This window comes from Elgaria multicarinata, chromosome 3, assembly GCF_023053635.1.
Source record: "Elgaria multicarinata webbii isolate HBS135686 ecotype San Diego chromosome 3, rElgMul1.1.pri, whole genome shotgun sequence".
In the NCBI taxonomy this organism is placed as follows: Eukaryota; Metazoa; Chordata; class Lepidosauria; order Squamata; family Anguidae; genus Elgaria; species Elgaria multicarinata.
Window position 1 is genome coordinate 47,285,569 of NC_086173.1, and position 21,408 is coordinate 47,306,976.

The window sequence follows — 21,408 nt, forward strand, 5'->3', positions numbered from 1 at the left end:
TCCTCTTAGGCTGAAACCCTATACACACTTACCAGGAAGTAAGCCCAACTGAACTCAAATAGACTTACTTCTGAGTAGAAAGTATAGGATTGTATTTCTAGAGATAGTTCCTATACCCACTATTTTAATGCTCTAATATCTTAATTTGAAAGAGAAAAAATACAGTCAGAACTATCAGAGTGCAGTAGCATATACCACATAAGCTGAAAAGTTAAAAAAATATTTATTGATACTAAAACAATGAATTGAAAGTTATACAAAATTGTCCAGCATACCATCTTCTAGGAGTTCTTTTAACCTGCAAAATAAATTAAAAAAACCAACCAAACAGCCTAGAAATCTCAAGTCTAAACTAATGTTAATGGCAAAGGAATATTGGAAGATAGACATCACACAAGAGAAGCAAGCAAGCCAGCCAGCCAGGGTCAAGCAAACAAACCCCAAATGCAGCAGTGAACCCACAGCGAGATCAATGGGCAGACATTGCTTTCAGCCTTATTTAATATTCTGGCTGGAAAGTCTGTCCCACTCTAACAAAGAACCTAAGCTTTCCCAGGATAACAACATCTCCAACTTTTGTTCTCATAGCATAAAAGCAAAGAAACAGCTCTAGTTAAAGCAATTAGAAAATGTCATACATGAACTATTTGGCTTTTTAAAAATTAAACACACAGTGATTGACACACATTACAAGAAGAACTGAACCAATTCTCATAAGTTTTCTTCTTGTGAAAGCAATTTCTTCTGAATTCAAAACCAAGTACAATGAATCTTATTGAAGTATAAGAACATTATAATATAAAGTAAATTGTGTGTGTGTATGTTGGTTCTGTACGTATTACTTTTAAGCAAGTAGACTAAAACTGAGCATTTCTTCCAGTTAAAGTAGAAGAGCGACTTAATTATTCCAGGACAAAATAATATTGATATGATATACAAATACTGCAGTGCTATTGAGTTTTTTTTTTTAAAAAAACAACCTCTTCAAAATTTGAGAAAAGTAGCGACAAAACTTTAAACAGCAGTTTGCCACACAACTAAAACACACTCAAACACATAGCAGCAAACTTAAGACAAATATATAATGGTAGGCTTTTAATACTAACTTTATGAACTGGTAATCTTGGTTAGCACCAATTTGAACCATCTGCCCACAACCGATTAAATTTAAACTGAATTTGAGAGCACAGTTTGCCTATGAGATGCTAGTGGGTTTTTTTTAAGTTTCATGCACTTACACATTAAGCAACTTATGGAGTCAACTCAAGTTGTCAGAAGAGTGGATCATCTTGTTAATTAAGGTAAGGCATTTTCAAAATTATAGACTTTGGAATTGAAATAGCTGGTTAACAGAAAGGCACAGCATTAGAGCTTCTAAGAGAACAGGTTTTCCAGCAAGCTGGGGAATATAAAGAAGCCTGCCTCCAATAACGTTGACAGAAGACCAGAGTCAAGAATCCCAAGGAAATTGTACTGAAGTTTTAAAAAGGCAGGCATGCTTCTCAGCAAGGGGAATCTACTGTACATTAAAAATTGGCAAAGTAACCTATCTAGAAAAATGAACAGATGCAGAAGTTAGGTGTCTGGCAGAATGGAATATATACTGATAAAAGTTGCAACACTGCAAGCTCTACACAAGTATATACACACAGGTATATGCATACATGCTCTACAGGAAGGCCTAAGAGAGTATGTGTGAGACAGTAGGGTTTCTGGGTGGAGGAAAACTACTTAGCACTCCAGGAATCTCAGTTGCATCAATATATTGCTTCCCTCTGATGAATAACATATCCCATTAGGGTGCGATGCTATGTATGTTTACAAGTCCTAGCAGTCCCCAGCCAGCAATTAATCCATACAGCACTTTTCCCCATTTTGTGAAAGATGGCTTTAGTAAAAAGCAGGGTAGGTATGTCTAGTAGAAAGCTGTCACTTTCATTAGTTGAACAGGTCAATTTAGCATATGCACTACCATAGTATGAACTCTCTTCTTACTCTGCTCCAGAACCTTGGCTTTTCATAATAGCTACATAATTGTGGCAACAGCATCAAATTGCTGCCAACAAACATACCGCTCCAAAAGGCACATGGCAGAAGTGAAAAAGAATTAAGATTTACAAAGGCTAAATATGTTACAACACTTCATGCACAGCAAAGACAGTGAGGTAGCCAGCACCGCCATCGAAGTTCCCCAACCCCTCTCCTTTATTACAAAAGCAGGACCTGCCAATTCTACAAGAACACAAACAACTTCAACAGCGTCCAGGATATCGAAGCCTGAACTTGCCAGCCTTTGCCAAGAGCTTTCAAATTATCTGCGGGTGGATGTCCTTCAGTCTTCCAAATTGAGAACCCATTGGCTGAGCTTAAACTATGCAGACAGAAGCAACAACACACTGTTGCATTTTGGCACTCAGAAAGTGAGATTGTTGCTTTGCTTAAAAGAAAAATATACATGGTGTGCTAATACTATATAGCCCTTGAGAACTCTGTTCAGGCAAAAACTAGAAGCATGAAAACGTGAGAAAAGACTAATGTATCCTGAAGTAGACACTCTAATCTACAGGGCAAAAGTTTAGTAATAACTGCAATGGGAGCCAAACACAAAAGGAGAATACCTGGTTCAAGAATAATGTATGGGAGAAGAATAAAAATAAGGGTCCCTGTGACATGTACCTGTATTCTGAATAACTGCTCTGATCGATTTCTGAGGAATGCTTTTCATTCAGAAGTATACATTTACAGGGTGCATTAGAACAAGTGGCATCCTTGCACATATTAGCAAAAGGGCTGTTTATTCTGGTTTGAGCAAAGCTCCTTGATATTATGCTGATATGACTAACTATTTAGGTCCACTAATGTGCTCACTTTGGGAATTAGTGCTTAGATCTTACAAAAAATCCTGTAGGAAGCTCTCTGAACAACATGCAAGCCATTGGTTTATCTCCGGATGAAAGTCCCTATGCATAAATTTCCTGGGCAACTTCCGTCACCTTACTCAACAGGCGTGTAAAGCAAAAGGAGCATGGTACAAGGAACCAGAAGCACTGTGTTTTTTTAAAAAAAATTAAAACTATCCTTAAACCACGATAGAAATATATATCTTGATTTTGAAACACAGCTACCTGGAAGCAAATCCCATTCATTTCCGTTGAATTCATTTCTAAGAAAGCAAGCTTTGGTGAAGTACAGCAGGAGTTGATAATTTGGTGCCTTCCAGATGTTTTAGACTACAATGCCCATAATCTCGGACTACTGGCCATGCTGGCTGGGGTTGATTGGAGTTATAGTCAAAATTATCTGGAGGGCACCAGATTGCCAAGCCTTGAAGTAGAGTCTCCAGATGTTGTAGGTGTGAGTAACACAGTTTATGAGTTTGTAGCCTCCCCATTTCTCATCTTTATTTGGAGCTCATATGGTGGCAGCATGAAGGATACATGACATAAAAGAGAAGTGAGCAGGAAAACTGGCAGGCCAAACAATTGCTTTAAAAAAGGCCCAAAGGCTTGTAAGCTAGTGCCTAGATCATACTATGACATGCATACTGCAGATGAAGATGCACATACAACCAGTTCAATATTCCGAACAAATGGTCCATAGACATACAATCACTTGCCCTGGAACGGCTCTGCCCTTGTATCTATAGATGATACGGAGTATCCAAGTTTTGAAGGCATTTTGAATGAATCCTGACACTTGCTGCTCCTACAAGTGTCCCTCTAAGGACATACTAAAGATTTGGGACCTATCTAAGGAGCATATAGAAGTCCTTGTAACCTAGAAGCAATGTAGCACAATTCTGACAGAGCTAGACTCACTTGCTTCATGCTAGTCCAGACATGCCTAGGTTTTGGCTCACAAGTAACATTTGCTTTGGGAGAAACAATACAGACCCAAACTGAATCACATCCTGACTTCAGACAACTTTAGGCCCAATGTAAATATTGATCCTAGGGTGCTTTCTAGCCTACCTTTCTGGCTCTATTGTTAATCTCCATCCTGTGCGAAGATTAGCATTATGTGACCCCAGGGATGCATAATCTACATGCAGTTCCAATCATCAATAAAAGAAAAGAAATGGGACCTCTTGCCAGAATGTTATCTGCATGGAGTGTTTTGTGGTTAAGTTGACAGTAATGCTAGAAGTCCAGAAAGTCTGTTCTCACAATTCTAAAGGTCTTCCACTCAGTTTGGCCAGCACCCACCAGCAGCGTTCTATCTCATCTCTGTCCACTCCTCTTATTAAAACCCCAAAGCTGCTTCACACAGTACAGAATTGCTACACCAAGTACTTCTGTGTAAAAAATAGAATGCAACCTTCATATATATAATCACTGAACACCATCGCTTGTGTGAGGTTTTGCTGTATGTCTCCATGCTGGGAAGCCACAAGTGGTCATGGACATACACACACAGCAAAAAAACAATATATGTGGTCATTTTAGATGAAGATCTACATCAGGGGTGGGGAACCTCTGGCCCTACATGTGTTGCTGGACCATAACTTCCATTGGCCCCAACCAGCATGGCTAATGGTCAGGGATGATGGGAGCTGGAGTCCAAAAAACACCTGGAGGATCACAGGTTTCTCGAACCCTGAGCTACATGCAAGTTGCATGATATTTTACATGGAAGTGCTTTTCATGTGAAATTACCTAATGTGCAAAGTATCCATAAGTTACATAGATGAGTATGCAATCATGCATATCCAGGTGCTAGTGGGGAAAAGGAGGTTGCATTCCCCACTGAACGGTATCTGCTTGCATTTCACAGGTTAAAAAGCATGCTGCATCAAGGGGTAAATTTTGTTCTTGGAGATTTTGAAGTTCTCCAAGACTGGTTTTTCCTCCCAGATGACTTTCTGCACACTGCAGTACAAAGTTTACCAGATAGCCCTGGTATTTCTATGGGCCAATGCTCAACTGAAGCCATTTGAAGCAGCACACAGACAACAGCACCTGTAACTTTTAGATCCAGCCCCCAAAGCTTTGAAGACAATGCACTCTTCTGTACCATCCCCTTTAGCTTCCAAAGCAAGGCAAACTTAAGGAAATGTAAACAATATTCTCAATTCATGTCCCTTTGCAGATCTCCTAAATATAAAGATTTGTTTTCAAGTTTAAACTGAGTTTCACTGTCCCAGGAGCTCACATGGGTCAGATTGTTTGGTGGAAAAATAAAGAACTATTTTCCTTGGAGAACACAGTATTATTGTACTTAAGTTTTGTTTGCAGTATTCCCCACCCCCGTCTCACAATGTCAGGCAACTGGATAGCCAGTTCTCTGCCTATCATAAAGCTAAGATGTCAATGTACAGCAAAACCTGGGCTAGTAGCCTTCACTCAACCTCCTTTATACTGGCTGATTTCAACGACTAAAGTCAATCCTCATGAGGAGGAGTCCCCAAACCCATCCCTACATACATATGTTTTTTGGCAGCTGCATAACAACCTGGCCCCCAGAAAGAACTCTATAGGTGTCGGGGAGTTTCCATAGAGTGAGCTAGTAGAAGACAAAAGCTACCATGGTCAGCAGTTACAGAATCTCCCAGTGCAGAGTTACTGCTTAATAGCATATAGCTTATAAAGGGCGGTAGCAGCTGGGTTTTGTTTCCCCTTCTGGCATCAAAGGCAACAGTCAGGTAGGGTCAATGAGGCAGGTTGTGGAAGGGAACTATGCCCCCTGTATGCCCCAGAGCTTAGTAATGTCTAAGATTAAAAAAGCCAACACTGGTTGGAGATTCCTTGACAGTCACTGTGATCAGGTTAGCGGTCACATCTGTGACAAAGACATGTTCGATGAGGCTGCGAGTGGGCTTCCAATCCTGGCTAGTCTGGATGGAGACAGACATGTTCTGGCCTGCTCCAGGGAAAGAAGCAGAATCTCTGTCTGAATCAGAACTAGTCTCCTCTTCTCCAGTGCTCATTTCTGATAGGGCCGAAGTCTTGTGATTTTCTGTGGTGGGGCACCCTTCCTGTGCACATGAAGCACTGCTTTTTGTTGTCAAATCTCTCTCACCAGCGGCCATTCTTTGCGCTGGCTTCTCACTTTTACGAGCATCTGTGTCCGTTAATGGGACCCCAGCATTTGCAGCATTTGGGCCACCACTTGGCCCACTGCCCTTGGTCACACCTGTGCTTGTAACCAGACTGCTGCCAGCACTTTTGGCCACAGTCCCACAGCCATGACGAGGGAGGCTGCTACCCCCAGCGGAGTTTGACCCATTTTTCACACTCTGCAGATTTAAAGCTTGGAGGTTGAGCTCCTGGGTGGAAGCTTGCTGGTTGTTGGGAGAGCCAGCAGGAACTTTGTTGCCATTGTGCAAGTTCTGAGCACCAACACCGTACCCTGTTTTTTGTTCCCCCAACACACTGCCACTAGGTCTCTTCGTCACTTTGGACCCTTGCACAGTCAACTCCAGATCACCAGTGCCTTTCTGGTTTTTCAGTTTCAAATCCAGCCCAAGGCCACTCTTGCAGGACATGGCTGACTTGAGCGTCAACCTCCCCACAGCAGAGGCATCTGCGGCGCTCTGGTTCTGCGACATCCTGCTCATATAATGCACAATGGAGCTTTGCCAGCTGATGCCACAATTTGGGCTCCCAGGTGAGGTACTCTTCACAATACTGGAGAGGTTGTCAGTGGAGGATGATCCAGAACAAAATCCGCCAAATGCACCTTGGGCTTCCTTCATGTGGGATTTAAGCATGGCAATGCCGGAACTGTGAGCACTGTTTTGTGGCTGCATCTTTCCCATCAGTTTGGGTCCTCCTCCTCCTCCTCCTCCCATCTCCTTCTGGTTCGTTTTAAGCACCTTTGTTAGGTTGACAGTCCTCTTTGCTACCTTCTGCTCTGGAGGCAGTGGTTTCCGCCCTCGTTTCTTCCTAACAGGGTCTTTATTCTCTGGCTTGGCCACCAGAATCTGAGCCTTCTTTTGAGGCACTGGATGACTCTCTCTGCTCCGTTGACCTCTCTTTGTCTCAAGGTCACTTTCATCCTCTTCATCAGAAGAGGAAGATGAGGAGGAGGTTGAAGAGGAAGAGCTGCTGGATTTGCTCTTTGGGGGCACCTCAGGTTCCTTTAAACACAAGTAAAACAAAACAAAAAAGAGTGGGAGTAACATTCATATGTTCAGCAGGACTGCCAGTGAACAATCGTAAAGTTTCTCAAACTAGAAATCTCTTGGCTATATAGATTCTAGTCTCTACGACCTTGTTATAGCACCCTATTCACGTCCTGCTATTAAAAGTCTTTTGCTCTTTCTTGAGGCATTCTGAACATTTAAGTTTCCAGTGACACTATCTGGACAGCTATTTACTCTTCAAAACTGAGAAAACTATTTTCACTTCCATTGGTATGAATCAGTTTCCTGTTTCAAACAGACTTTGGTTCTTTACTTTTCTGGTTGCCTATGGAGAATAAACATTGATTCCAGGTGATCAGACATGTCCACCCTTCTGTGGGATAAACTCAAACTGCACAAGAGACCCATTGGGGCACATGAAATACGTATACGCAAAAGCCAACATGTCCATAAGCCTGCTGTGCTGTATTAATCCTCAATTTCTAGCTACTTCCCAGAAGTCACTATTACTTACGATATTTTTCCTAGGTCTGCCTCTGGGTCGCTTGCCTCTCTTCCGATTCTGCACCTCTTTCTCATGTTCCCTGAAAAAGACAAATAACACAGCCAATTCATCCTTCTCATTTTCTTCCTCATCAGAAGATACCTAATTTTAAGTTGTCACACCATTCCACTGTGAACTCAACAACACACGTTTGGTTTGTCTCTCACACACGACTCTTTCATATTGGAATACATTGCTGTTGGGGTTTGATATATTTTGATGTTTGTATTTTTTTGACTATGAATATTGCATATTATAAATTTTACGGAAGATGCTGTTTAAAATAAATCATCTGTTAAAAATCTTCCCACATGGTAAGATGGCTCTTGATATTCACTTCATGCTGTTGCTTATTATCTACTACATCAAGTATATATGATTTGATTTCACATACCTGGTCTTGTGTGCCGCCTTGAGATCTTAGCGATATAGGGCAGGGTATAAATATTTTAAATAAATATATCCCCAAATATATGGATTTTTGAGTCTATGCCACAATAGAGCAATCCTATACTTATAGTACACTGATATTGAAGACACTTTGCTGCTAAGCTAGCAGAAGGGATACTATACTGCATGCTTAGTCTGGGGGTGGGGTGGGGTGGGGGACAAGGGGAAGGAAACACAACTACAAAATACAAGAAAGGCAGGAAAATGGCAAACCCAAAGCATACTTGGAAACACCACTGTAGTCCACCAATGAGGGAGTGTGCTACTGCTGATGCTCACATCCCTCCCTCTCACAGAGGAAGTGAAGGCACTTACAATGGAGACGTGCCCAACATACCTGCTGCATCACTACAGGCAAATCACACAAGGTGCCGCAGCACCCCCTCTTCATCAGCCCAGTGGCTTAGCCAGCAATGGCCCCATTACTGCAAGTCCTACAGGCAGGGCTTTGAATCACCTATGCTCCTCACAATCACTGTTTTGGAGCACAACACATAAAGGGGAGCCCATGCAACACTGCACTCACATCATGGGCCTCCAGAGAGCACATCCTTCAGACAAGCAGTCAAAACCCACTTTAGGTAAGCTTTTTGCCAAGCAGCCAATGGGAGGGGCCAGGACACACCACAAGGGCAGCCATGGACTAACATCCTCCTCCTCCATGGGCTCACTGCATTAGCTATGTGGCCAGGAAGACCAAGGTGAGATTTTGAGCCCCACTAGGGGGGGAAAGGTAAACATAGCCCTACTCACTTTTGCCATGCCTGGCAGGTGGGGAAGTACGTTAGGTGTAAAAGAGAGGGAGCTCCCAGTGCTCAAGTCCACATTACAAGGCCCACAGAGCAGTTCCCCAACCACCAGTATAGGTCTTCCTTACCTCCGCCCTCAATCTTAAATCCCAGTCCCAAACAGCAGGAGCACAGGGGCTGCAGGAGGCGCTCTGGCCTCACAGGACTGCTCATGTTTTACATGCTGGCGGTCCGTTTTGAACTCAAGTTACAATTGTACACTAGGAAAGGGGGAGAGTACAAGGACTCCCAGGGACACCAAGACCAGTCAGAAGGAACAGTGCAGGAAAGTATGCTGGCCCCTGCATGGCCAACCAGCCGTTTTGCCCCCTTCCATGATGCCCCATAGGCTCAAGGAGACCTAAGCAGCCCTCCCCCAGCATCCCACTATCTCTTTCCCCCCCAAAATGGAGTGCCGCATACATCCTAGCAGCAGCATGCAACCCACTTGAGACTTTCCCTTTCACAGTGCAGGGAACCTGAGTGCACAAGAAGAGGAAGGGCCACTACCCCTGAGCCCATCAAACCCCCTACACATATGCACAGAATCATAGAATAGGAAAGGTGGAAGGGGCTTCTAAGGCCATCGAGTCCAACCCCCTGCTCAATGCAGGAATCCATCTTAAAGCATCCCTGACAGATGGCTGTCCAGCTGCCTCTTGAATGCCTGTGGAGTGCAACTTGTTTGATCCCAAGGGCAGCTGAAATCAGATTCTACTAGGGTATGGGAAAGGAATCCCAATCTATCAGCAACTCTCTAGTAACAAAGAGACAATACAAGCAGCAATGTCAAAGCATTTATTGTAACAGCATCTGGGGTGGAGTAGATCCTGAAAGGAAAGATAGCACAGCTCCTAAGCCTTGGACAGTGGCTCAAAAGACAGCAGAGCAGTAGGTGTAGTACCCCTGATGGTACAAGCACCTTGTCAGTAACACCTTCATGAGTACATGAGGCAGCCAGGAGCACAGAGAAATAGCCAAGAGCATCCTGGTTCCTGCTGGTGGTCATGCAATGGGCCTCCCTCATGGCCTGCACAGGACTGGGGGTGGCACAGATCCTGTATCTGCATCTAAGTGGCCTATGGCAAGTAAGAGGAGAGTCAGACAGATAAGAACAAAAGTCAGTAGTGGGGATGTCTGCAAAAGTCCCCTTCAAATGGTGGTGGGAACAGTGTCCCAGTTCAGACAAGCCACAGTATTCACATATGGCAAAGGTGAAGATATCGGAAATAGCTGTAGCAGTTCTACAGTTCCTTGCTTACCTGTGTGGAACTGGAGTTTGGTGTTGGGCGTTTGTGCTGGAGTCTCAAGGCAAGGTACCTGTTGGGTTCTAGGCAGAGAAGTGTTAGCAATGTGCTCAAGTTCCCATGTGTGTTGCGAGTTCCAGACTGCTTCGTGCAAAGTGCCACATTTGCTCAAGTGCAGAGTAATCTTTCTTTGTAGTTTCCCCATCACCAGAGTTCCTCCTTGTGAGTTAAAAGTGTGCACAATGTGAGGACAGAGAGATATAGCCCTATGCTGCACATCTTGCCATTCTAGCTATGGTCTCAGGTGGCGGTATGCTGTGATTGGGTGCTGGGTTGCCCCATATCCTGACCTTTGCTCTGTCATTTTGACATCAGTGGGGACGCCAACATTGCAAGGGCATCTATTTTTGAATTTTTCTTCAAAGGGAGGAAAATGTCCTGTACCAGGTCTGGGGCTGGTACGAAGTTGCACCATTGATGGAGGTCTGGCCATAGATTGAAGGATATAGGATCCGGTGAAAGGGTGCTCCTCTCCCAGCTCCATCATATTTCAGTACTTCCAAGGCAGAATGTTCTATCAGCATATCGGGAGTTGTGCCAGCAGCACATCTGCCATTCCACAGGTGTAGCAGGATACCACCAAATCGTAAAGACCCTCAGCAAGCACAACTCCAACATAGGATTGCACCCTCGATGACATATCATCAATAGTATTCTTGTCCACCGATACTCTCCACTGTATCCACCTCCATTGAATCGTAAGAGTTGCATGGTGTGCAGTATCTAACTTTAAGATTCTTCCTTCCAACAGTGGCCAGATACTCATAAGGAAAGAACGAGTAGGCCATAATAGTAACACCCACCCTACTGATAAAGATATATAGCCTCTGAACATGGAGATTCAATTTCTAGTCATTTTGGCTAGTCTCTACCAATCGAGCCAACTTCTGTGAATTTATCTAATATTTCAAATACTATTTATAGTCAAAGCAACCACAACAAAATATCATATGGCAATAAATTCCATAGTTTTGAGAAGTTCTCCACCTTGTGTTACAACCTGCTGTCCACCATTTCCAAGGCCCCAATTTTGAAAGTGAATTGTTTTTTGACCGTTATCTTTTACATTTTATTAATAATGCTTATATGCTGTCCAATAATGAAGTTCTTTCTATACTACTTGCGACTTCTAAACCTCTATCACACCCTTATCTTAGCAACCTTTATTCCAAGGATTAAGCCTTTAGAGTTCATAGCTTTCATAAGGATGAGTCATTCCCACTAATAATTTTAGATGGTTATTTTTCCTTTACCTTCCCTGGGGCAACTAGAACGCACGGGGCAACTAGAACACACGTTATTTTACATACAATCAGACGCAATTGATACTCCTTCTACAGGGCTGGGTAGGGGAAGTTGCCCTACCAAGGCCCAGTAAACTGGATGTGAGGACATATATAGCAGGTTCAGGCCCACAAAAAGTAACAGCAGGCAGCATGTTACGCTTGATAACGGCATATATCTGGGAAAGAGGCATTTATTTATTATTGCATTTATATCCTGCCTTTTTTCCTCCAAGGAACCCAAGGCGGCATACATAATCCTCCTCTCCATTTTATCCTCACAACAACAACCCTGTGAGGTAGGTTGGGCTGAGTGTGACTGGCCCAAAGTCACCCAGTGGGTTTCCATGACTGAGTGAGGACTAGAACCCGGATCTCCTGACTCCCACTCTGACACTTTAGCCACTACACCACACTGGCATGGCCACCTACGGGTGCTATAAAGGTAGCATTCCTACATTACAGAATAAAAATTGGCATGATGTATTTCTGAAAAGATGTGCGGGGAATTAGAGCTGCTGTATTGCTGTAAGCCATCTTGGGAAGGCTTCTGCTCTGAATGACAGCCAAGAAATATTTTAAGTAATACCACACGTGAGGTTCCTGCACACCTTTTCAGCAAGTAGCTTGATTGCTGCCCAAACCAGCAGTGTTCACTACTGGACTTCATTACAAACAAAGATGTGTGTTACTTTCTTCGATTTTGAGTAACATGCTTGTGAGAATCCCTGTACATACTGACTATCATGGCTATATGGGAATCTGAGGAAAACACCTCCACTTGTTTACCCTGTGTGGCACAGCAAAGCAAGAGACCCCAAATCCATTTGCCTGTTTTTGCCAGTTTCTCCAGTGACATTCCTCTTTCATTACATTTGTTTTAACTTTTAGCAAGTTCCCTAATACTTCCTAATGTTGTGCTTGTTTTTGTTAAAGCAGATCACAATGAATTCAGAGAACTTGCCACAATGAGTTTGCCACCATTTCTCAATGTCTGTGTAACTAGCAATGCCTGCTGAGGTGATTAGCAAGCAGAAACTGCCCTTACTATAATGTACAGTGATAGCTTTGGCAGGCCCTCCTCTGCTCGACCAAATGGCAAGGCATAAATCCCCTCATCATTGTCATGCAACAGCCACTGGTGGTTTCACCTAACAAACTACCTCACTGTCCAGTTAAGATAGTTTGTCAATGCGCACTACCTTGGACTCTATGACCCTGTTCAGACAACACATTTAGTCACGGTGGTTAAGCATTTTGAGCTAAACTAAACATTAAGGCTTAGTGTGTCGTGTGAACCATTCCTAACCATGGTGGCTACATAACCACAGTTTAAACATGCTCACTAACCCTTTGTGGCAAAAGGGTAAGTGGCCAATCCGTGGCTTAGTGTGTTGTCTGAATAGGCCCAGTGTCTGTATACTATTTTTTTGCCCAGTTACTCATGTACAGAATGTTCCTTCTGGAGCTCTTTGCAGTCTGCTTGAGATTTCACTCTCAAGTTTTAGGTTCCCTTAGCTATGAATGTAGCTATTGCCCTTCTGTTCTGCTTGTGGGTTTCCCATTGGGGCAACTGGTTAGCCCCTGTGGGAAAAGCATGGTGGACTAGCTAGGCCTTTTGGCCTGATGCAACATGTCTCTAATTTCCTTAATATCTATGAAATGTGTAAGCACAACATAGGCATCAAAGGTTGATATACACTGGGAGAATTTTGAGCAAGATAGACAGGGATTACTAAGTTTTCTTATAATCAGTTTACATTGTTTCTGATATGTTGCTAGAAATCTTTTGTCACCTTATGTCTCTAAAGTACATTTCCAAAGAGTTTAATTTAATTGAAAAATATTATCCACCTTAAAAAGTTATTGTCGACATCTTACAAAGTAAACTGCCAGAAGAAATGGCTACCATAAAGCATCTGGAGAAAGAATGCCAACGTCTTGAGATTGTATATCTCCCCCAAAGCTGCCCCATTTCACTTCACAAATTTTCTAGACTGTGAGGTTGTACATACAATGTGTCCCACTAACAGCAGATTGGAGTTGACATGTACAACTCATTCATGATCCATGCAGCTTAAGGGATTTTTCATATGATCCTGTCCTCATGCTGTTTATGTGTGAACATTGCTAATGCAGCATAGAAAGTGGAAGGGAGACTTTAAAATGAAGTCTGCAATAAAGCCAATATAGAAGCAAGAAAAGCAATACATAAAATTAAACAAGGTTTTACATTCAAGTCTACAGAGGCCACTAACCCAGACAGACCCTTTAAACCTTTTCGTATTTAGGTATCTAGGAAGGGCTGAGGACTGTAATTCAGGAGGAACAATGAATACACAATGGTCTACTCTGTATTCTGTTTCCATAATCCCAGCTGGCCTGCCTAGAGGAACCCCTTCCCCTCCCCTCCCTCCTCTTAGCAAGGTTTGTAGCTTACTCACTTCTTCTGAAAGGCCAGGAGAAGCCTGGGATCTAGAATGTTCTCTTCAGGTTCCCAGCTGTTGTGCCTAGAGAAGAGTAACAGGTCAGTGAACACACATTCTATCTTCTTAAAATAAGCAGTTAGCATACGTTACAGTCTAAGGTAAGTTTTTACTTTGAGGCAAAGCATGTCTGTTTCCTAGACTCTACACACTAGTGGATAGAAGTACCCCTCAGAAATGTACAAAGCCAACAATTCAAAATTGAACCCCAGCTTTATTTTGGGAGGAAATTTTTTAAAATCATTAAATGGGGTGCATGTTTAGCAGCATATGACAGAGACAAGTTCAGTTTGCTTAATGGAAGAAACATGGGGAGGAAATCAGAAAAAGGAGCACTTCCTTAAGAGAGAAAACCTCAGATAGATTATGGATAACTTGAGAACACACAAAAAACAAAGATAGCAGCACTGGTCCATGTGTGCAAGGAGAGCGTAGGGTGTAGAGGAGTAAGATGAGAAGTCAAACAAGAAAAGGATAAAAGCAGACGAAAGTGTGGTTTGCAGAAGCAGCTGGCAGAAGGGGTAAAAAGAGAAGGTGCCCTCTTGGGTTGACAACCCCCCCACCCCACCCCACCCCCACGCCACCGCCGTCTCCTTTGCAAGAGGAAAAAAACCATCACATGCAGCAATTGAAAGCTCAGGTTTCAGAAGGGAAGCCACAGACAACAAGGGCAGCTTTTGCGATTTCTGCGCTGGAACCCATGAAGCCTTAACGCTACCGGCAGATCTGCTCCCCCGGTGCCCCCGCTCCGAAAAGGGGGCATCAGGGTGGTCCAGAGAAGGGCAGAGCAGCGCGTTTAGCAGAAGACGAGCAACATGCAACACATGGAAAGGAGACGCAAACAAAACCAGGGACTTCGTGTAAACCCGGGCGGCGGGAGAGCAGGAACCGAGAGAAGGCACAAATTGCTGGTAAACAAAAGAAAGTCCAGTGGGAGGAAACGCTGCTCTCCAACCCCACCTCCCCTTCCCGACGGGGAAAACACACACACACACACACACAGAGCCAGGCAGGAACGAAAGTAACTTCCAAGCGTCTAGAAGCACCTCCGAAGTACAGCCGACCTTTCGGGGGCGGCGGGAGGGACCTCTCTCGCCCCTATTTTCTCTCCGCCCTCCCTACACCGAGGAGCGCCTTGCTGGCCCGCGCCCCTCCCCCCGGATCTTGTTTTCCCCCAACTCTCCGGTCGCCTGGGCCCAGCATCTCCAAGCCCCCAAGCCACGCCCCGGGACCCCCTTCAGCCTAACGGCTGGCTGGCTGGCGCTCAGCTGCTGCCTTCATTGTCCGGACTCACTTGGAAGACCAGCCTCTCCACTTCACCAAATACTCCAGCTTGCCCTGCGGAGAGGAAGGAGAAAGAAAGAGGCGGGTTAGCGGCAGGCGAGGCGGCTGCCCCCACGGCCGGCTTGTTTGTTCGCTCGCCCACCTTGCGGAGCCGCTTGCTGAGGATGCACTCGGCGGCGAAGACCTGCTCTCCCACGCTGCTCAGCTCCTCCATGGCGCCGGCTGGGCTCCCTTCTTCGCCTTCTCCTCCGCCTCTTCTTCCTCCTCCTCTGACTTGCTCGTAGCGGAGCCAGCGTTGTGCCTGCACAAGGCGAGAGGCCCCGGGAGCGCGCGCTCCTCGTCAGCCGGCGTCGGCGCCGTCCTTCGGCGAGGAGGAGGAGGAAGAAGCGCGCGCCCACGGCGCCCTTTCCTTCGCTTCTGGCGCACACAATGCAGCGCGCGCGCAACCGACTCCGCCTTCCCACGCCCAGCTCAGGGGCTCCCCAAATTCCCAAGGAGCCAATGAGCAACCGGGAGGGCGGGGCCTGGGAGCTTCTGGCGGAGAAAGGGAGGCAAGCTGCTGCTATTGTCTCGCGTGGCGTATTTTGTCCCCAAGGATCCACCGATTGCAGTGGAGCGAGTCTTGGTTTCTGGAGTTGAATCCGCAGGGTGTTCGCGGAGTGTCTTTGACGGCTCCCGAACGGGCTACAAGGTCATCGGAAAAGAACTCGCTCTTGCCAAAGTGCCGCCGACCGCGATGACTTCAGCAGAAGCTTGGCCTGAAGTTGACATTTATTTTGGAACTAGACTCTTAAGAGTAAAGCGCCCGCCTGCCTACTTGCCTTCCCAACAGCTTAGAAGGGCCCACAAAATCCGTGAACTGAACGCTTTTCATCCGGGTCATTCATTCTAAGAGCACCTCCTCTATTTAACTGGTTTGTAGGAGTGCCCCGAAAAAGTGATAAGTTTCAATCTTGTCTTTCCTTTTAGCCTTACCCAATTGCCTAGGGGCAAATAATGGTATCCACCCATCACCGGATCAAATGGTGACTTGATTGTTTTATTCATTCACACACACACATATGCAAAAATCATTCGCTTAACCTGCTTTTAATTTGTAAACATTTAATATATATATACAAATTAAAAGCAGGTTAAGCGAATGATTTTTGCACGTGATTTGGATTAAAATATTTGAAAATGGAGGTGAGAAAGGAAGGCAAGAGAAGGCTAGCATGTCCCTCTCTGGTGTAACACAGTGTTTAAGAGTGTGAGGTATGTGTTTGGTGATACCCTGAATCAGTCCCCCCCCATAAACTTTCCTGGTGATCTTAGGGCAATTCTCAGAACATTTAGCCTGAGCCTTTATTCCCAATCTGTAACATGCAGGTAGGAATACAGGCCTTGAGAAGCACTTTTAATATTTTAACAAGCAGTATATAAGTGTAAAAGGCATGACTGCATCATGATTGAGGACTCTGTGGGTGGCAAGTTCTGAAGCTCAGGAACAGGAAAAAAAGAGGCTCCAGATAGTGTGGTGTAGTGGCTAGAGTGTCAGACTGAGAGTCAGGAAATCTGGGTTCTAGTCCACACTCGGCCACTGAAGCCCACTGGGTGACTTTGGGCCAGTCACAGACTATCAGCCCAACCTACCTCACAGGGTTGTTGTTGTGAGGATAAAGTGGAGAGGAGGACAATTATGTATGCCACGTTGGGTTTCTTGGAGGAATGATAATAATAATAATAATAATAATAGTAGTAGTAAAAATATAGAGCTGCCTTCTGCAACGTAGTGCCCTCAAGATGTGTTGGACTATAGCTGTCATAATTTCCAGCCAACAGGACCAGCTATTCCCATGCTGACTCGGAATGATGGGAGTTGTAGTCCAACACATTTGGAGGGCACCCAATTGGGGAAAGTTTATGTCAAACAACAGTATTTTTTTGTGCCCCTCACTTGACTCCTTCCTGAAGAACTCAGAATCTTTGGAATAATTACCCAGATAGTGGAAAATGTAAAAAGAGCAAGCTCTCCAGTAGCAGCAAAAGAAATGTTCAGAGCCTTTCGGAGATGTGAAAGAATCACAAGCAAGCTCTCCAGTTACTTAGTCTTTCAATCCCATTGTTTTCAGTAAATGAATTTTAGCTGGCCTAGAGCTGAATTCAAAGCCCTGAATTCAATGGGGCTTCCAAGTACAGAGACAGACTGTCTCTAACTTGTCACACTTTGCTTATGACTGCCATAAGCAGAGAGACCTCTGTCCTAGCCACTGTTAGAGACTGAAGGCTGGACTATGGGCTTAGCAAGAGAATTCTCAGATCTACTGTGAAGGGATATGTAAATAAAGGGTGGCCATGTAAAAATATGCAATGCAGACTACCACTGCAATTCTGCTGTGTGCAAAATTCTCCTACCAATGCTGACACCAGAGCATTAGGGACTCTGAGCAGGGCACACGTGGAAAGGAGCAGCTGATTCAATGACATCGTTTGTGCCTTCTTCTCCTAACAGATTTATCAATGTCATCAGTGTTCAAACATAATGAGACAATCATTACAAAGAGTTCAGCATTCCACACTGAACATTGGTACCAGGTGCTAATTAATGTGATCAGGCATATATTCTATTCACACATACTTTGCCCCAGATTATAGCTTGATTGTGTGTGGGTGTGGAAGGTAGATAGCAGAGGAGGGAGAAATACATTGACTCAGATGCATTCCCACAGAGGGTAGGCAGCGACCCAATCTTATGCATCTTTACTCAGAGATAAGTCCCATTGTATAGGGCTAACATCTAAGTAAGTGCGCATACAATTGCTGCCTTAATGATGGATGTCTTGGTTGCTTCCTCTGCATTTTGTAATGTTTTACACCTTTTCTGGAAAAAAATGTTGGCAATCTCATCATCATAACAAGAATATGTTTTTGCGTGACCTGCAAAACATCATTTTATTGTATAATGCCTCTGTTAATAGAAGGCAAAGGATGGTGACATATGGCCTCTCTAACATCCAGCTATGAGATTATTCCAGTCCTCTGTTCATATTGTTTAGATCATCAAACTTCATTTCTGAAAGTTTGGTTTTTTATCAAAGACCCAAGGCTGATTTAGTAGACCCATCATCTCATTCAGTTCCAGCTGCTAGGGTAGCCTTCCCTAACCTGATGCTCTCCAGATGTGTTGGACTCCCATTCTTGTCATTTCCAGCTGGCACAGCCAATGAATTATTGGAACTGCACTCCAAAACATCTGGAGGGCACCATGTAGGGGAAGGCTCTTCTAGGGTGAATTTGCACCCCCTCCTCATACTACTTTGATCTTATTCACTAGAAGATGGGTAATGAGTCTAAGAACCAAGGGTGTCAAAAGAGGAACAGTTAAATCAGTCCTAGTTATTCCCATTTGTGATCATCATGTATCTTTATCCATATGTTGAGAATATCTAGAATTCAATTTTTGTCCAAATGGTGGCAGAGTTGCCTGTCAAAGCAAGTTAACTTACTCCTGTGTAGACAACAAAAAGCCTTGTGGTACCTTAAAGACTAACACATTTATGAGGGTCTAGAGGGAGGACTTCTCCAAATTCCTTCCCTCCAAGCAGGTTGAGAGGGCAAAGGGTCTGCAGACGGAAGCAGAGATGTAGAAAGACATACACAGTTCAGTTTGATCTCTGAAACATTATGTTTGATGAGGGAGTTGTGGATTTTGGCTGTTTGATTGAGCATTTACAATGACCTTCCACATATGCTCAACCTATATGTTTGTAAATTAAAACAAATATTATTAATTTGTCCAGTGATCACCTTCCAAAGGAAACCACACCTCAGTAAGCACTGCACCGTTGGAACCTCTCACTGCTTGGAGAAGTGGGGCAGGGATCACAACATTCTTGTGGGGGAGGGGGTTGCTTGTTAAGACACAAAACTGTGCTGTTTCCCCCCATGAATGATTTGTTGTTGTTGTTGTTTTTAAAAAATACTGCTCTCAACACTTTCTTGTTAGCAAGAATTGGCAATGGGGCATGTTTCTGGGTGTCTCTTCAGTTGAACAAGTCTTCAGTTGAGCAAGCATTGGTTTGTTTTCCTCTTTCTTCTCTGTTTTTGGTCCATCATATTTCAATTGCCCCATTTGCGAGTTGCTAATCGTTCTAACAGCTTTCAATCATAATAATCTGGTCCTCCCCCAGAAATAATAATAAAAAAAACAGGCCATGGCGTTATTGATATGCAACCCTTCCACCCTCAAATTATAACATGGGTATTGGTTTCTCTTTAAATCCCATCTGCTATTTTTGCAATGGACTCTTCTAGGAAACTTTGACAGGTGCACATAGTCCTTCCTTTGGTAGGGGTAGGTGAGAATTCAGATGGGTTTATGGTCAATTGTCATCAGCTCAGCAATTCACAAGTTGTCCTGGTATATTCAGACTGAAGTGAAAAGAAATCTGTAATCTCTGAACCAGAAAGCAAGACAAAGTTGAGCTCTAGGGGAGTTTAAAGACACTCAGGCATCAGCTGGATAGTACAGCTCCCTCTCTCAAAGTACTAGAACCCAGGGTCATCCCATGAAACTGATTGGTGAGAGATCCAGGACAACTAAAAGGAAGTATTTCTTCACACAGCACATAGTTTAATTATGGAACTCACTACCATTAGATATAGTGATGTCCACCAATCTGGATGGCTTTAAAAGAAGGTTGGATAAATTCATGGAGGCTAAGGCTATTAATGGTTACTAGCCCAGATGGTTGTGTGCTATCACCATTATTTGAGGCAATAAGCTTCTGTGCAATAGTTGCTGGGGAACATGGGCAGGAGGGTGCTGTTGCACCATGTCCTGGTTGTTAATCCCTGGCCGATGGCTGGTTAGCCACTGTGTGAACAGAGTGCTGGACTAGATGGACCCTTGGTCTGATCCAGCATGGTACTTCTTATGTTCTTACAGTGCAGCAGCATTAACATCCAGCCAGGAAGTGCAGCATAATAGGGCAACCAATGAAAAAGGCTGGAGCAGATCTCTTTGTTGAAGTGTCTACATGACAAGATAGGGGATTCAAGGGTGTGCACAACCTTCCAAGTTGCAATCCTGTACCCAATTTCCTGGGAACAAACTCTATTAAACCGAATGGGGCTTACTTCTAAGTAGACATCAGGTTGCATCCAATATTAGTCTAACTTAAGTCCCAGTCATTCCAATGGCTCTACTCTTAGTAGGACTTACAATGGATACAACCCATGTACAAGATTGCACTGTAAATATCCAAGACTGATCTGCATAGCCAGGTAGTAGGGCAGAAATTATGTCAGCTAGATTAACATGTGAATCTTTTTCAGGAGCAAATGATCAACACCTTCTTGTGCCATTTCTGTTTCCCTTCCTTGGTGGTCTTACTGCACCCTTGAACTTCACCCCTTTGAATGTGGGAAGTGACAAGCCGGCCTTGTGTTGATATGGCTGTCCTTTGCTGAGTAAAGAAGCAGCTTCTTCTGCATGAGTGGGGTGGGGTGGGGATTCATTACTACTCATTTCCTTGTTCAGCAGTAGCAAAAGCCTTGGGCATTTTTAAAAAAGAGATCCTGTGACTCATCTGGCAGTGTACGGTTTCATATTCCTATCTAGGTATGCCAGAAATCCTTGGAATGTTTTGTGTTGTGTGTCACAGAAGCAACACGGTGCCTGTGATATTTTTAAGAACTTGAGCTTAGGGTACACTTTGTGGGAGATGGACTGATGCTTGAACATAGTGTTAAAGATAACAGAAGCACTGGTCAGCGTGCCCCTTGGCCAACGCAGCTATGCATTCCTCTTCTCTGTCCATTTAGCAGGATCCATTTCCTATTTTTCTGCTCCCCTTGTCGCCTAGGGAATAGGGTGGAAGCAGTAGCTACAGAGGGGTTTCCCTCTCTTAATAGCCAGAGGAATCTAGGGCAGGAATAGGGAATCTCTTTCAGCCCAAAGGCCAAATTCAATTTCAGAGCAGCTTTGGCCTGGGCCAAAGGCAAAAGGGGGTGGGGCCAGATTGTAGCTTAAAACTCTTAACTAAGCCTTAGGAAGGGCTTTTTAAACATTTAGAATGGTGGCGGGGACCACGCAAAAGATGGGAAAATGCAAAATAGTGGTTGGGTGAAGGGTGTGTGGGGACACGGACAAACACAAACTTCCCACCCTGCACATCCACAACTCAGTGTGCAGGAATGAG

The 21,408-nt window shown here is 44.2% G+C and overlaps 1 protein-coding gene across 1 annotated transcript; it reads right to left on the reverse strand.

Annotated features, from left to right (window-relative positions):
- Positions 1-231: 231 nt before the first annotated feature.
- Positions 232-15,578, reverse strand: CBX2 (chromobox 2). Its single transcript, XM_063120121.1, has 5 exons — positions 15,369-15,578; positions 15,237-15,280; positions 13,901-13,966; positions 7,599-7,668; positions 232-7,078 (listed from the first exon to the last, which is right to left on the reverse strand). The coding sequence occupies exons 1-5, from the start codon at positions 15,438-15,440 to the stop codon at positions 5,699-5,701; spliced, it is 1,632 nt and encodes a 543-aa protein (XP_062976191.1). The 5' UTR covers positions 15,441-15,578; the 3' UTR covers positions 232-5,698.
- Positions 15,579-21,408: the final 5,830 nt, after the last annotated feature.

Bases quoted from the DNA above. Each gene is read 5' to 3' on its own strand.
- CBX2 (XM_063120121.1), bottom strand. From the start codon at position 15,440: ATGGAGGAGCTGAGCAGCGTGGGAGAGCAGGTCTTCGCCGCCGAGTGC. The intron at 15,281-15,368 runs GTGGGCGAGCGA...TCCTCTCCGCAG, and splicing joins TCAGCAAGCGGCTCCGCAAG to GGCAAGCTGGAGTATTTGGT. The intron at 13,967-15,236 runs GTGAGTCCGGAC...ACTCTTCTCTAG, and splicing joins TGGAGAGGCTGGTCTTCCAA to GCACAACAGCTGGGAACCTG.